Genomic DNA, 17,912 nt, shown 5'->3' with positions numbered 1-17,912 from the left:
TGAGCTGGAATGTGGCTGGGCTCGATCGCAACCTCGATAACCCAGATTGGACTGCATTCCTAGAACCATATAGCATTTGCCTCTTTCAGGAAACCTGGTGCCAAGAACCAAGGCACAGAGCGGGGTTTACGACCTACTTTGTCCCAGCCGTACAGCTTCCTGGTTCTAAAGGTCGCCCTTCAGGCGGTCTATTGATTTGGATTAGTATTGCCCTAAGGCTAGGTGTCACCCAAAGGTCTACTAAATCCCTTGACCTACAATGGCTATCATTGCATTACAAAGGAGGGAGGTCCCTTGAAATCTTCAACATCTATCTGAGGGGCACCAATGGTGGATCTTCACGATTATCATCCACAGGCCTAAGCAACGAACTAGCCTCTTGTAATATTGATTCTTATGTCCTGTTGGCGGGTGATTTTAACTGTTGCTTTGAGCCATTGTCTAGGGATGACATTCTGGATACCTTCGAAGAGGACTCTAGGAGAGGTATCCCTATCCTAACCATCGACCCGATCCCCAAATGGACTCAAAGTGCAATAGAAATCAATGCCCTTTGCCTGGAACACAACCTGAGATCAGTCAACGGTCGCTCCAAATCGGACCCCAATGGAGCCCATACTTATAACAGAATTGGACGGACCTCAAGAATCGATTTTATCATGCTTAATTTTAATCTGTGGGCTTTCCACCAAGACATGGAGGTCATTGCATCGAGTGACAGTGACCATAACCCACTTTCTATTTTGATCACTAGCCCATGGAAAGAGGGGACCTTTGCTAGTTCAGATCATAAGTGGAAAACCTCCCGCGAAATCGTTCCCTCTAACTGTAGTAGGCGCTTGAAGTGGGCAAGAGTCTCGGCGGACGAAGAGAGGCTATCACAAGCTGCGTCTATTCTGCTAGAGGCTGATTCCAGGCTGGATGCATTGATCCCCACGGACGGAAGGACCTTGCCCCTGTTCGTAAAGACAATGGAGGCTTTGAGTGATCTGTTCCTTATTTCCCAGACAAGCTCCAAGGTCGCCCGTAATGGTGCTTATTCGTCCAGGACATCGTGGTACTCTTCGAAATGCCGAGAAGCAAAGGGGGCCCTTATCTCGGCAGTAAAAAACAAGGAGCCTGATAAAGTAAGGGCTGCAAGAAAGATCTACAAAAAAGTCGTAACAGCAGCAAAAGAAGCACACGACCTAAACTTCTGGCGGGACCTGGCCGAAGCGAGTAAAAAGAAAAATGCCAAGGAGTTTTGGGATCTACTGAGAGCCAGGGAAAAGCCTATTGATCAACAAATAACCTGCAACATCTCCGGTGCCGCATGGTTGGATCATTTCTCCAAGCTGTATTCCATTCCACTGGGGGTTTGTGATCATATCTTGGCTCCCTTGCCTCGCCCTACATTAGTTCCTATGAGCAGTGGTGGCCCTTTTTCTAGGCAGGAGGTAGAAAATGCAATTAAGGGCATTGTTTCTAACAAAGCTGCAGGCCCCGACGGAATCCCGGGCGATCTGCTAAAAGCGTACCCGGAGTGGTGGAGCAGACTGATCACTTCCCTTCTAAATGAGGCCCTGCTAGGAGGCGCTTTTCCTGACTCCTGGAGGGGTGCGGAAGTGGTCCCCATTTTTAAGAAAGGCTCTAGAGACGACCCGGCGAATTACCGCCCTATCAGCCTGCTGGATTCTACCCAAAAAGTGGCGGGCAAAGTTGTCCTAAATAGGATATTGCAGTGGGCAGAAGAAAATCAGATACTGTCCAACCTTCAAGCAGGTTTTCGGAAGGGGACTGGCACTATTGAACAGACATTTCGCCTCCTTATTCTCTACTGGAAAGTGGTGGTGTTGGGAGGGGGGAGTTTGTATTTGGTCTTTATCGATCTACGTACAGCTTTTGATCTGGTCCCGCGAGCATCACTTTGGAATGTTCTCAACGAGTTAGGCTTACCTCCCTACCTACTAGCCTTACTGATAAAATTCCACGATAGCAATTTTGCCCAAATTAGATGGGGTTCACAGGGCGAAAAAACATCCCGCATTCCGGTCAACAGGGGCGTCCGCCAGGGTTGTGTGCTCGCCCCCACTCTGTTTTCTCTTTATGTTAACGGAGTGGTGGAGCACCTCTTACAAGATCCATCTGATGCTCCGACCCTGGCGGGGAAAAAAATCCCAACGCTCCTGTTTGCGGACGACACCCTTCTAATTTCTAAGACCCCAGTGGGTATCCAAAAATTGCTATCCAGTTTCAAGTCTTTTTGTGATGACAAAGGTCTGGCCATTAATATAGCAAAGACCAAATTCCTTGTGCTCAATCCCCCCAAAAAAACAGTTGCTACCCCTGTCCTTGACTCTGTGCACCTAGAGAGAGTCAAGGAATTCGACTACTTGGGTATTCGGTTATCCGATTCCATGAGTTGGAGGTCACATCATCAGAAGGTGTTTCTTGCTCACAAGAGGGTAGCTGGAGCCCTGCTCAAACAACAGCGAGCTTCGCCTCTGAAACCCATTGGGGCAGTTCTAGACATTTATAGGGCAAGGGTTGTAAGCGCGGCACTATACGGCGCGGAACTGTGGGGCTCACAGAAAATTGATACCTTAGCCTCCCTTGATAACAATTTTCACAAAGACCTTTTGAGGCTGCCCCACAGTACCCCTACAATCCCTATTATGCTTGATGCAGGTTCACGCCCGATATGTGATCAAGCAAAACTACGCCCGCTTCTATTATGGTCTAGAATCTGGAATGTCCCAGAACTCCAGAGCTATGCAGAGGCCCTGGAAGATCTTTTGTCCCATACAGGATGCCATAAGATCACTTGGCTCAGAGATGTTAAATCCCTCCTCTTCAAATTGGGGTTAGGAGATTCTTGGGTTAGTAAAACCTCGCCCTCAAAACAAGTAATAAAAAAAGCCTTCTGGTCGTGGTTGGACAATGAAATGCTGTGCAATTCTAATCACTGTAAAACTGTTGCCCAGTTCCTGTTAATCAAAGAGCTCCCTTTCAGGGAACCCTATCTGGACTCCATTCACAACTCTGGAGATAGAGCATTGTATATAAAATTCAGGTTAGGTGTTCTCCCTCTTTGTCAATTTACCTCATCCTGGAAACCGCCCCTACAAACTGTGCCATATTGCCCCTTTTGTGTAACCAGGGTTGAATCTGTTGCACATATGTTGTTCGAATGTAACACCTACGTTGCACCCAGGAAGCTGTGGTTGAGACCACTATGTAGGACCCTGGGAACAAGATCGCATGTAGAAGCCCTACGCATATTGTGCACTGATTCAAGACCCTTCTTCGCCTGCTGTTTGGCAAAATTTTTTGGCTGGGCCTGGCGCATACGAACTGCAAATAATCTGTTGATACAGTAGTATGCTTTTATTTCCTCTTCTCCCCTGCTTAAAAAATCCCAAATGACTATGTAGAATGTTCTTATTGTATATTGTGCAAAAATTGTACTGTATTGTGTGTGCTCAATATTGTTTTTATTATTGTAAAATGCAGCTTTTATGATATGTTTTTATATCGAAATAAAGCTTATTCATTCATTCATTCAATCAGCAGCCGCTGGTATTTTTATTTTTATCATTTTATCTGTGCATTGCTGTGCTCAACCAAACGCGTTTCGGCGATCCCAGTCGCCTTGCTCGCTGGTAACAAGTGCTCACAATCCCCTTCATTTTTGAATTACCACACCACCAATCCCCGGTCACCACAGAATCATGGAAATCAATAACAGACTCCTACGGGCATGCTGACACTGACGAACTTAAAATGCAAAGACAGACCCCTTAATTACGGTTACTGTCTAAAATCCTCATGTACTTAAATAATTCTTTTGATTTAAAAAGCACAATTCATATAAATTCAATGTATACATAATTCAATATAACCCGTATTTAACATTAGGGCATAATTCATCTTACTGTACAAATACAAAAACGCTTACACATTATTCATAATGATTCAGAAAAGGGGGTGGTGATGAACAGAGTGTCTGAATTAAGCAGACCACTCTTACCCAGTCCAAAGATCAGGGCCTGATCCATCAACGTTTTTCAGCTCACTGCACCATCCCAGCTCAGAACTTGGCTATATGCAAATTAGTCTGACCCTGGCCCAGTGCATCATGGGAACAGGGCAGACCAAACTACCAAGCCAATTCTTATACTGGGAAGGAAACAAGCTACCGGGATTTGCATTTCAGCCGTCTTCGGCCCGGCTTGCTTGAATCCTGATGGTGCAATGAGCTAGGGACTCACATCTGAGTATACCCTTCCACGCTTATGGTGGACAAAAATGATTCAGAAAAGGGGGTGGTGATGAACAGAGTGTCTGAATTAAGCAGACCACTCTTACCCAGTCCAAAGATCAGGGCCTGATCCATCACCGTTTTTCAGCTCACTGCACCATCCCAGCTCAGAACTTGGCTATATGCAAATTAGTCTGACCCTGGCCCAGTGCATCATGGGAACAGGGCAGACCAAACTACCAAGCCAATTCTTATACTGGGAAGGAAACAAGCTACCGGGATTTTCGGCCCGGCTTGCTTGAATCCTGATGGTGCAATGAGCTAGGGACTCACATCTGAGTATACCCTTCCACGCTTATGGTGGACAAAAATGATTCAGAAAAGGGGGTGGTGATGAACAGAGTGTCTGAATTAAGCAGACCACTCTTACCCAGTCCAAAGATCAGGGCCTGATCCATCACCGTTTTTCAGCTCACTGCACCATCCCAGCTCAGAACTTGGCTATATGCAAATTAGTCTGACCCTGGCCCAGTGCATCATGGGAACAGGGCAGACCAAACTACCAAGCCAGTTCTTATACTGGGAAGGAAACAAGCTACCGGATCAAGCCCTGATCTTTGGACTGGGTAAGAGTGGTCTGCTTAATTCAGACACTCTGTTCATCACCACCCCCCTTTTTTGAATCCATTATTCATAATGTCAGTAAAAACATAATCTGTTCATTATGCCCCCATTGGCAATATTGCACCCTCTGTAAAAAGACTCCATTAGATGACTAAAATAGTGCAAAATAATCCCCTAAGTGTGTAATCATGTGCTATGTGAACTCCCAGCCGGGAGTATATATCTTAAATATTAAATAACATTCATAATCTAAATAAAGGGCAGGAAAAACTTGGGCAGGATTGTAGTATTCTCTCCTTTTCCATTACTTGTGCATTCTATGGAACTTAGAATGTTCTATGTGGGAGATTCTTGTAGAATCAGTTGCTGGCTGTTAGCTGATGGTTAGGGTGCATATGAATAAACCTAATTTGAGGATGACATTCTTTTCTGTATTTATTCATAACTTTTCATTGGCGACGAGGACGGGATACAGGAAAAGTGAAGAGCACCTTAACATCAAGCTAAGTACTTTTCAAATTTGAATGACTGGAATCTTCGTGGAAAATTTGATATATGTAAAAGAAGGATGAAAAACAATTTCTGGGATTTTACATTTAAACCAGAGTGTTCTTGGTTTGCTTTACCCGGGTACTGGGCACATTGGTCTACTGACTTTCAGCCGTTGATATGGTAATTTTCTACATCACTTTTCTCTTATCACACACTTAGGGGAACTATTTTCTATTTTTACATTATTTTGCTTTTTGTGCATGCTCCATTATATTATATTTTAGTGATGTTGTGCTTTATTATAATGATATGAGATTGTGTTGTGCCTACAGATGTATGTAGTATGTATTCATATTGAGCCCCCTTTATTGCACATCCAGGAATAGTGCACGTATCTTGGATGGCTGTTGGCCACCACCCTACTTTATTTCTCAGTGCCCTGATGAAGGAATTGGCAAAACAAATTCTTACCTCCGAAATGTGCGTCAGCGCATTTCCTCTGTATTTGTAATCTACATGTATTGTATATTCTATGTGTGTCACTATATTCTGTTTTGTTGTTTTTTATGTATTGACTCACTGTCCCATGTTTGTGTATTGTCTTCAATTTTTGCATATGCATACTGTTCACTGTCCCTCTCATCATGGTTATGGGGCTCCATAACAACTGATTTCCACTACTGTGGTTTTTATGACAACTTCATTTTATATGTGATACTTATATGCTATTTATATTAATGTTTTACATGTATTAGAAAATATAATAAACTTTGAAAACTACTTGTCTATGGGACATGTGTACTTATGGATATACTACTTTTTTGAACGTAGCTATTGGGGGGACTGTTCTTGTTGTTAGCTATTGTATTTTCCCTGCTCTCCCCACTATCCTGACTCAGGGGCCCTCCTATGTTTTTTCCATGGCATACCTCTGCCAACCAGAAACCCAATTTCTAACAAACATGAACCATCACAGAGTGAATTTATTTATTTCTGAAAAGCTAAAAATAACCTCCCCTTTATGCAGGAACTTTTCTACCTTCCCTATCGGAAGAAAAATCAATGACCAAAGTTCAGCTTTATTGTGGTACAGCGGCCAGGTTGTGAATTGCAGCTGTGGCAAAGTTTTACTAGGGTGGCATTAACATGAAGCTCCGCCGCTGAATACTGAGTAGTACCCCACTTCTAAAATTATTGGAGGAAACCACAGGTTTAGCCTTTGATCAGCGGTTGCCCCACCCTTAGGGAAGAGGAGTGTCACCGCACTGCTGCTAGTGTAGCAAAATTAAAAAATAAAATGGTAATAAAATGAATTGCCTTTTTATTTTTCACTTCTCCCAGTCTGAACAGTGTTTGGGGCGGGCTGATGCTGACTGGCAGCAGGGGAGTGGTGCTCACTCCGCCAGTTTACAATTAGCATGACTCTTTGGCCGGCTGTCTTGCGATGGCCATCATGACATGCGCAGTGTTAACCTCTTCATCTAGTTGTCTTGAACAGCCGGGTGGAGAGCACACAGAGGCCCCCTGTGCCTGCTGGAGGGTTGAGGCAGCCCACTCCAGCCAATCCTGGTGCTGCTCTCATGCTGCTTATCTGCAGTATGAAAGCAACGTTGGGATTTGGAGAGGGGAGTAGGCTGGGGCTCCAGGAGGATTCGCGCTGACTGCAATCAAGACGAAAAAGGTAAGTTTGTTTTTCATTTTCTTTTTACCTTTTTTGCCCACTGACAGGCACTGTGAGAAACTCGCTTTGCCTTCAGCCTTAATTCCGGAGCTCTCAATCTATTATAAAATCTGTTAATAATCCATGACAGAGAGAGTTGGAACGTGAGTCTAAAGGCATTGTCATTTATCACAGTGCCTGCCACTGGTTTTGGTACTAGCTCGGCGATCCTCAACTTTGAAGGTCACGACCGCCACAGCCTTTGACCTGATATGCTTGTAGTGCAGGAGCGTTTGGTCGGTGTCCCACTGAATTGAATTTACATGCTGGGTACACTGATGACACCAATCCTTGTGATGGAGCGCGATGGTGCTCTGAAATTGTAGGGGTGCATCATAATCGTGGAAAGTCTACATCCACGTATATTCTAGTGTCGTATAAATTTTGATCAGTAGAAATGTGTTGTAATAACAAAGATGTGTCAGTATATGAATAGAAAAGTATTTTGTGCCATGCAAAGGAGAAAAGAAATTGCACTTGCATTCGAAACTGTAACCTTCTAATGTCTATTGCAATTGCTTAACAAAATAGCCATGTGTAATGAAATGCATTACATTTAAACGTGCACCGTGATGAAGACTGCACGAAATAAAGAATTATGCTTTAGATGTAATGAAATGTAATTGCTTGCAGGTGTAACATTATTAACATGTGTGATTAATTTGATGTTAAAGGCCTAAAGGAAATGTCCACGCTGTCTGTGCTCATGAAAGGTCTGTTTGTTTATTCTTATGATGGCCGAATTGTGTAGGCCTGGAAATGTAATTCCCGCGCAAGCTGCCGTATTTGTATATAGTCATCGAATTTCATGTGTATGCAAGGATGTTCTGTTCTCATGTTTCAGTTGCAGGTGGAAGAAACTTCCTTTGTTAGTTAGAACTAATGCCTTTTATTTTAGTTGTTTGGCATGGAGGGGAAGAGAAACATTGTAAACAGAAGGCCGATAATTGGGAGCCGGTGTTCTTTCTCGTTCAGGAGGCCTGGGAACCAAGGTTATCAGACTACATCTGGAGAAGACGTGGAAAACTACCTAGGAGAGGTGTCGGTTAGCATTAGGTGATCTGTGGGTGTGTTTACATCTTTGCATTTTGAATTAGGGAAAGAGCCCTGAGGAAGGAGGGGCAGAAGGAGACAGGATGAGTTAGGAGAAGGGGTCAAAAGATCAAACTGGAAGGAATTTATTAGAACAAGCTCTGTAGCTTGGGCTACTGATTTACTCTGTGAAGGGACTTCTTAGAAAGTCTTCACAAGTTGACAACTTTAACTGATTTTGCCTTGGAATTGCTAAGTAGGGATGTCACCTTGGAGATAGAGTAGGGATAGTCTAATGCTTTTACTTCCTAGCCACAGATTAAGCCTGACTTAAATGCTGGAGCAGTCCTTGCTTGTTTTCTATTTCTAGAGTTGTTTATTCTTTTCATGATTCACCGGAGCAGACTAATCCGTAGGTTTGGTTTTGTATTAGTTCCAATGTACTTTTACAACGTCGTCTTGAGGTGCTTGTATATTCAGTTGTTTTTGGCTTTGTAATAAATCCCCTAAATTGAATCTGGAGTCTGTGGTCTTTCTGAGTTACAGTTATTTGGATTTGATAAATTGATGCCATGTCTGATACTCCTCTTTACACTCCTCAGCAGGTAATAAAAAATCTGTCGACCCAGGGTTTCTAGTAAGTTTTGATGGTGGAACCCGACTTAAACATTTGTGATTGGAAAATCAAATGAAGGGGTGAAGTTAAGTGCCTCACTGGCTAAAATAAAACCCTAGCCAACTAGTATACCAGTTGTAGGAGAGTGTAGAGACAGCAATACACCAGAGACATCACACCTACTTCCAGATTTATTTATTTGTATGGGGTGTACAGAGTACAGTGGAGGACTGCACAGAGGGCACACAGTCAACATGTGAGGTTGCAGGTATCTTTACAATAGACACTCAGAACAATAGTTACAAATAAAGATGAATCACAACATGAAAGTTGTATGCAGGGGCTGCTCCTCCACTGTGGTGGACCATCGTTGTCCCACTGCTTTCTCGCAGTGCGAGAAGCAGAAACATAAAATGGTAATAACTTCCCATTATTACCATTTTATGTTTAGTTGCTGGTGGGCGGGACTGCTCTGCGAGCAGGGGAGGAGTGGTGTGCTCACTCCTGAGGGCGCAATAACTGTTTGGTCGCCCAAACCAGTCATGCGCGCTCTGCCATTTCTCCATGGAGAACATGGCCTCCCCGTAAGCCCAGCCGGGCGGCGTCCCCACCAATCACAACACAGCCATTGCAGCGTTGTGATTGGGGTAGGGGAGGGGAGAGAGACTGCCTGCTTCCTGTTCCTGCCGGAGGCAGGAGAGCAGGAGGCAAGTAAATGCGGGACCCAGCCAGCGGACAGGTATGTTAATTTATTTATTATTAAATTAACTCCCCCCTCCCCGCGCGATCCTCCCTACACAACCCCCGAACCCGCGATCAATGACGGCTGTGACTGGTTGTATGAGGTGCCTAAGGAAGGTAAGGATGGAAGGAACAGTGTGAGAGGTGGGTTTTGAGACCCACAATACAGAAGCAAGATGGCCACCATATTGAATGCAACTTTTTGGATCATGACTTTCTGAAATGTAGCCCTTCCACTGAACAGTTTAAGGCAAGATTGTTGCTTTCTAATGAGCAGGGCATCTAGAAAAGGTACAGGATTTAGATGCCTACTTCTGAGTCTGATGAAAGAACTCGATTTTTCCTACTAGTACTGCAACTAAATAATAGCACCTTCTTTGTACAATGTGACCATGCTCCAAACAATTCATCTATATTATGTGGGAGATTGTAATCTCCCTATAGAACTAAGTGTTTTATTTTCTTATTACAGCGGTGACCTGCCACCAGAAAATGCCAGTATAAAAGACACGATGTGCTCAATTGCTTGCAAAAAATGTATAGATGGCGACTAGTTAACTGTGCAATAGTCCTTACCAATGGCTGATTTCATAGTGCGAGGGAAGCTGGAGTGCAGCACTTCTTACAATGTCTCTCGGCCGTGGAACCAAAATGTTAAACACTCCACACCCCCCCCCCCCCCCCCACGGACCCAGAGAAATGTCTTTTAGTTCAAACCACACCTTTCCTTATTGTCTATCATGACTGGCTGTGGTATGCAGCTGCACAGAACACATGCACTACATAAAATACCAAAGCAGTGCCATTTTTCTACAATGAAAAATAGAAATCTGTCGAGGCAGGAGGGAGGAGAAACAATAAAGATGTGTGAAAGACCGAAGCTGCAAGGCAATAAAACCAGCATTGGCAAAGCCAGTTGATCGCAGATTTTAAATTCAATGCTGGGGTGCATCAGCGAGTGCGAAGGACTATACGCATGCATGTGCTACGACGCATTTGTGTCGTGGGGTTATGGTGGCCCAGCATGATGACCTAGACGTGCCCGCCATCACAACCCATGCATACCCAAGTGGCATGATGTGGGCACCATTTTGAGTATTAGTGCAGTTCCATGATAGCAAATGCATATCTTGGAACAGTAAATTAAAAAAATAAGTTTTATTTAAACGTGCATGTTAAGATTGGAGCAGCCAAGTAGCAAATTGCAAATACTGCACCCCCACATGCCCCCAAAAATGTAAAAAAAAGAACGCGATGCTTGGGGGGGGTAGCAGAGGAGCAAAGGAGCAAAGGAGGAGTGGGGGTGGTAAAAATTCAGCAGGGGTAGGGGATGGATGAGGAACAGAAAAGCGATTGTTGAATTTTGTTTTTTAAAGGCCACCTTGGTGACTTGAAACATTGCACTAATGTACAGTAGACGGTAATTTATCCCACATATTACACCCTTGACAATTAGTTGCGTATTTAAAGCCGGATTAACCTTACAAGGCAGTATTTATGGTTTTAGAGGGAGAGAAACTTAACTATATAATTTGGCAGGCGAATGTACTGTATGATTTACCGATTTTGCATCCACACTCAACCAGTTAATAACTAGTGACTGTATTTAGGTATTAAGATACACTTACCTCTCTTCGATGAATTAGGGTCTGTCCATGGTAGCTTGACAGAGTAAGAGCCTGCATGAAAAATAATCAAATAGATTAACTAGGGTGAGGAAGAGCAAAGAGAAAATTGAACTGAAGGAAGGGAAAAGAAGACAGGGCTAGCCACATAAAATCCAGTGTAGAAGGAAAAGAGAGGAATAAAAAGAAAGAAATAGGAAAAGCTAGCGACATCAGAAATATGCAAATCTGCACAATTGAGCACTTTAAAAATAGCAGTTGCGCGATATTAGTCGTATCTGAAAATCTTTAAATTATAGTCTAACCATACTCAAAAACGATCGGCTTATCCTGTTTTAATCGGTATGAACAATTTGGAAACTATTGTGTGTTGAACGTAATGGTTTTAACAACCAATGGGACAAATGCATTTTTTTTATGTATGGCTTCTATTGCAAATACTGTGACAATAACTTTAGAAACAGTTGAGTATTTCGTGACTAAGGTCTTGTTTATTTATTAATAGTGCCAGTAGAGTACTCTATGAGAAATAAGAATTTAATTTCTATATTTCGACACAGAATTACTCTTAGCAAATTAGCACAAGGATAGCATTCACTTGTTTGTACGGTTGCTATTAAATTCACAAATAATTATTTCATAGACTAATAACTTTATGAGAAAAGGAAAAAAGAAACAAGGAAGGAATACAAAAGTAATGGAAATAATTTCCAAGAGTGCGAAGAAGACATAGCAGAGTATTGTGAGAAATGGGGTTGCTGGTTGAGGGGGATATGAGCCCTCCTCAAGCAACAGCCACAATATTTGTCAAGGTGAAGCACAAAAAGTCCCTAAATTAACCTTTGCTTAACCCTCTGGTAGCTTGGCACAAAAGCAGTCAGGCTTAACTGACAGGCAATGTGTAAAGAATGAAAGCAGTATTTGAACAGAAATAATGTGAAAACACAACACAATAAAAATCCCACACCTATCTAGAAAAATGGAGTAAATAAATAATTTGACACCAAAATAACAAAAATCCAATCAGTAGAATAGGAGTTATGAATTTATGAAGATTAAAGAGAAAAATAGTGCCCTTAGGATCAAAGCGCCGACTGTGGACATCTAGTCATGCAAGACTGGGGTAAAGTCGAAAGTTACGGCCAACCACGATGAAGCGCGATTCAGATACATGCAGTGGACTGGGCCCGGTCTCACCTTAACTTTAGACCTAGAATACATTTTGAAAAAATAAATGTCTGAGAAGGTAAAGTTCAGCGGGGCAAGGCATCCGGTGGTGGCCGAGGAGGAGACGTCGACATCAGTGAGCCGCTGGACGAAGTTGCAGTGAAGTTTTCTACATTCAGACTTAGTCACTTTTATGGAAGTCAAAAATATACAGTAGGAAAAAGCTACAGGCTGAAGCCCACAAAGACTTCTCAAAGGCAGATACCCCTTCTGTGGGAACTGCTGAACAGGATTTGCTGCTGGGGAGAATAATGTATTAGGAGCTGCCACGAAGTCTGGCCAACCGCTGATACACCTTGGCTGGATGGCCGAGCAGGTGGGTCCCGGTCTCCTCTTGGTTTTCAAGGCCCTTTTTGGCTGAATATGTTCTAGGACCCAAGTTTTAGATTTGGGCTATCTGGCCACCTTTAACGCCATTTCCAAGGGTCCAAGACTAGAGGGACACCACTTGGATCGCCAGGTCACACTCAAACTAGGTAAAGGTGTGGGTTTAAGATGGTTGGAGATTTTTCTGTCCCCGAGGCTCTGATCAGGAGGCCAGAAAAATTGCCTTGTAGTAAATCTGGAAGTCTTGGGTTCAAGCAGAAAAGCAGGTCTCAAGCAGAAGGGCAGTCCTCTGAGGGCACTGGGTTGGCTTCAGGCAGGAGGGCAGTGCTCTAAAGTACACAGCAGGTCATAGGCAGCACGGCAGCTCTTTGATAGTCCTTCTGACAACAACAAGATTTTCTACCTCTCTGTCCTGGCCGCAGGATGTCTGGGGGCACAAAAGGTTAGCAAGAAGTTCTTTGTGTGAGGGCTGAGGCCTGTGCTCAGCTCCGCTCCCCCCATCCTGCTCGGATTTCCCACCTTGCCAAAACCCAGTGCCCCTATCGTGTGCCTGTCTGGGAGGAATACACGAAAGCCAATGGCCACTCACACCTAGTCATGTGACGCAGGATACAGGCTGCAGGAACCAAATGGCTAAGACAAGAAAATAGTAACTTTTCAAAAGTGGCAATTTCAGAATTGTGACTTAAAATATGGCTTTACCATTAAAGAGTAATTGAAATTACAATTCCTTGTACACCAAACATGACATTTTTACCTGCTCCCAAGCAAACGTTATCACTTATTAAATGTAATATGGTAACACAATGTTATTCAATGGGAGAAATAGGCCTCCTAGGAATGGAAAACTAATTTATGAGCGTTCACCACCAGAACATGTAAAACTTAAATGTCAACCATTTTAAATTAAATGCTCCCTGCCCTCTGGGCTGTTGAGGGCCCATCCTAGGGGTGACTTTTATGTACAAAAACACAGTTTTAGACTTGGAAAAAGGTTTATTTTGTCAAGTCAATTTGGCAGTTTAAAAAATGCACACAGGTTACACTGTCAGGCCTGAGACATATTTTAAGGGGCTATGTAAGTGGGTGGCATAATAAGTGCTGCAGGCCCACTAGTAGCATTTAATTGACCTGTGCTAGGAATATAGTAGACTACTTCTAATAGAGACCTATAAGTACATTAAAAATGAAAATCGTGTGTAAAGCAATTTTACCATGTTTTAGGGAGTGAGCACAACCATTGGTTAGCTGCGGTAAAGTGTGCAGAGTCCTAATACAACAAAAACGAAATTCTGAAAAATAAGAAGGCTGAAGGCAAAAAAAGTTTGGGAATGACCCTGCAGAGACGGCTAAGTCCAACAAGTATGAAAAGAAAATTAAAGATAAATGTCAAAAAAAATTGGTGAAGTAGGTGAGTAAAGGTTGGAGGAAAGTTAGTAAAGATTAAAAATCTCTCCAGCAAAGAAGCAGAAAAAGCGAACTGACTCTGATGTTTTTTATTTGAAAATATCACAGACTGTAGCTTCCTCATGCAATTTGATGGGAAGAATTGATGAGGCAGAAAAGGGGAAAGAAGAACTGGTAAGTCTATGTTATGTTATGTTAATTCATTTCTTAAGCGCGCAAATGCCCCAGGGCAAGAAGGCGCTGACTCAAATTACAGCAAGGTGCACACTAGGATAATAACTGATTCAGACAAATAGCCACGCCTAGATGTGGCCTTTAGCTTTCTGTATCTTTCCTTTTGTCCTTGTTCAATGCAGCGGCAGGCCAAGTGTGGGGAGCAGCTCTGTTTAATATAGATTAGTGCAGGAAATTTTGAGTTTAGTACAAAGACATAAAGTAGATATTAGTTGTACCGGTACAGTTGGGGGTCTGGTTGACAACGGATGTCCCACTCACTGGCTTTCCATCTGCAGTGGAGCACCAACAGTATCCGGTCTGCTTATGGCACTGCACCTGTAACAACCAGGGAGTTTAATCATGTATAACATACACAAACACCGACTTGACAATATTTCTTGCCACATCATTGAGAAAGCAATGAATTTTCATAATGCTGTGGTCACCAGAGGATGCAGGAACTCCAATGAAAGGTCAGAAATATCATGATGCAGTGCACCAACTACAGCAATTCTGTGTAGCTGGGGTTGTATTTAATGAAGCAATAAACAATTTGACCACAGGAACTAAAACAGTATCATGAAGGTGCATGAGATAAGTGTAAGTGTGAAAACACAGATAATGGCGAAGATGATTGCTGTGGAGAAGTTAATGCAGCGATGTGACATACAATATAAATACTACACTGTTTCTGGACACCAATAATGAAGAATAGGGTGAGTTGTCTTTTGACATGATCAACCTCCCATATACTTAAGACTGAAAAGGTGGGTCTCAAGGATGACTTTGCATACTGGAACAGCGAGTTCAGCTCGAAGATCTCAGGGAGAGCGTGGAGGTGCAAGGGTGCCAGTAGATCAAGGCACCTAAAGCTAGATGGTGTACCGAGTGATTTAGGGGGGTAAGGACAGGTAGCAGAGGTTTGCAGAGGGAAATGCTCTTGAAGGCACATAAGGGCTTTCCTTTCTTTTTAGAAGTAAGAACGCGAAAGGAAGAAGTTCCCAAACTAACTACTCCTATATAAAGCACACCAAAATGCAGGGTCCTGCGTCTCTGCTCCTGCTCTCCTCGTCGAACCCGAGGAACAAGAAGCACAGTCAGAGCGCACTGACCAATCACAACGCTGCAATGCAGCGTTGTGATTTTTAAGCACCCAGGTTCTTCTGACCTATCACAGCACTGCAATGCAGCGTTGTGATTGGTCTGAGCGTCCTGGTTCGACACTCAGCCAGGGAATGGGGGCCTGGGTTTGTTCTCCGCTCAGGTTGTAATGCAGCCTGCATGGAGAATAGGGAAAGTGCACTTGACTGTTTTGGGTGGACCAAGTGGGCCACCAAACAGTCATGTGAACTTAGGAGTGAGCAAACCACTCCTCCCCTGGCCTGCGCCATGAGCAGTAACGAAGCTAAGGGGTTTGCACTAATCCTCCTCAAACATCTGGGCTAAGAACATCAAATAGAAACCAAGGGGGGTGATGTGGAGGAATCGATAAGAGGCTTTCAGTAGGTACTACATAAATTGGTTCCTACTCACAGGAAAAAAAATCCAACTATTATTGAAGCTGAGTATTAAGTTACATAACACCTCCAAATCCAATTAGAAGAGGTTTCAATCTCTTTTTATGAATTCTTTAATTCATTATCCATTTAGTCAACATGTAAAACACAAGGTCACAAAACAACATCAATAATTGAACAAATCGTTTCTACTTCCTTCCAACCCATTCTTCAAACAAAGGATTGCTGCATATTTTTGAGTAATTTAACCATGAGTTAGTCCCATACACAAAATAGGGGAAAAGTCAACCCTCTAATAAGTCCGAAATGTGTGTAACCAATTTCTTTATTGATGTTCAAGTTCCGTCTGACTCCTCGAATCTGTGGGGTTGACGCGTTTTGGCCCAGGCATTTGGGCCTCATCTGGACTCTCCGTGAGCAGAGAAGCCCAGTCCACTCGCCCACCCGAAAAGAAGCACAAGCATAAAAGTTATTCTCATTTTATGTTTGTACTTTGCACTGCCTAAAAGCAATGGGGCGACGCTCCTCCAGCATAGCGGAAGAACCGCCACAGATAGGCCCAGCGCCTTGAGACCCTTACGGGTGAGTAGCGCGCTATACAAATTCCTTGATTGATTGATTGAAAAAAGGAGAAAAGATACAGCCAGGGACTAATAAGAGGGGAGAACACTATAAGAATAGGCACCTGCATGGAGCAGTGAAGAAGCCATACTGGAGAACATGTGCTGGGCTGACTGCTGATTTGTTTCTCCTTCAGGAATCTGGGGCAGATGAGATCAGATACATGCATCCTGGCTACAAAAGCTTTGGATACAATAATCTTTAAAGAGCCAAGTTCTTGCAGCTGAGGGATGTTAGTGACAATGGCATCACTCAGGCCATATATCAAGAACCTTGGAGATGAGGGATCCACTGAAGCAATGGATTAGGAGAGAAGGGGATTCCCATACATTTTATTTCACGGGCTCTGGCAAAAAGAAAAACTAGATGGAAGCAAGCTTTTAGAAATGAATCTGTGAATGATGTTCTGTAATTTCTTTCTACATGCCATCCTGCCTTCCAAATACTATATTGCAACCAGCAGTCTGCTGGGCATATCATTTCTGATACACACATCCCCAAAACGCCTTTGAATAAATAAAATGTGCTGCAGATTTCTTGCATTTTCCTCAACCAAATGATGGAGGATCCGCCTGGGGGAGGACAGCTGTAGAGGTGGGAGAGCCAACAAATAAACAGAGGGCAATCCAAGGGTCAGCCCTGGCTCAAAGAGCCCGTTTACGAGCCAAGCCCAGAAAATATTTGAATGTAAGTAATGCAACAAAGATAATATTAGAATATGATATGGTGTCTTCAAAATGCAGAAGAGTATCACTTTCATACATCCGATTAAATATATATACGCATTAAGAGGTATGTATTAAACGTGAATTTTTCAAGTGAGCTGAGAATCACAACATTGCTGCACGGGCCCTGATGACTATGCTATAAGTGGATGAAGAGCAGGGCCACTGAAATAATGCGGCAGGGGAGCACCAAATTATGCGCCAGAGTTTAGTGAATTAGGCAGTAAGAAAAAAGAAATTATGCTGCAAAATGCAGCACATAGAATTACTTTATTATTTTACAATTTCTTCACATGGTAATACTGTCTGGGCAAAGATTTCACCTCATTAGTACCAATTTTAGAACCAAATACAGAAGTAAGCAAATGAAAGATGACAAATTAACTTTCGCAAAGGGCTCTCCACTGCGCGCAAACAGATGTAGCTACGTTTTTAGTAACTTTTGATCCGTTTGCTCTAGAAACCATTTTTTTGTTAAAGTATGCAGATTATGCATCAGATGATGGATCATGTGGCCAATCCATAATCAGGCAAAAATAGCAGCGGTTGCAGAATCGCATAATTCCAGTGGCAGGGACTAAGAGGTACGTCAGTTGTCAAGTGTACCCTTTATGTGGCCTAGATTCTTATTAAAGATGGAGCAACATTATAAAGTATTAAATCAAACACAAGACAGGCTTGTGTACAGTACACATCCTGAACTCATGTATTTGAAGTGCTCTCATATGTGGTAATAAACAAAACGAAGGCTTAGTGAAAAAGTATTTACCTAATGTCACACA

General features: G+C 43.0%; 1 protein-coding gene across 3 annotated transcripts in view; it reads right to left on the bottom strand.

Annotated features, from left to right (window-relative positions):
- LOC147692527 (SPARC-related modular calcium-binding protein 1-like) overlaps positions 1–17,912 on the bottom strand; it is a 404,947-nt gene that overhangs the window by 178,195 nt on the left and 208,840 nt on the right. For all 3 annotated transcript variants that reach the window (XM_086938744.1, XM_086938743.1, XM_086938745.1), the window contains exons 4-5: positions 14,504–14,603; positions 11,094–11,144 (exon numbers count right to left, since the gene is read on the bottom strand). In XM_086938744.1, coding sequence (XP_086794870.1) covers positions 11,094–11,144; positions 14,504–14,603 — 151 coding nt within the window. The remainder of the gene's footprint in view (positions 1–11,093; positions 11,145–14,503; positions 14,604–17,912) is intronic.

The sequence above is a fragment of the Lissotriton vulgaris genome, chromosome 9, assembly GCF_964263255.1.
Source record: "Lissotriton vulgaris chromosome 9, aLisVul1.2, whole genome shotgun sequence".
NCBI classification, from domain to species: Eukaryota; Metazoa; Chordata; class Amphibia; order Caudata; family Salamandridae; genus Lissotriton; species Lissotriton vulgaris.
The sequence above is the reverse complement of the archived record's forward strand: the minus strand, read 5'-3'. Positions and strand labels throughout refer to the sequence as shown.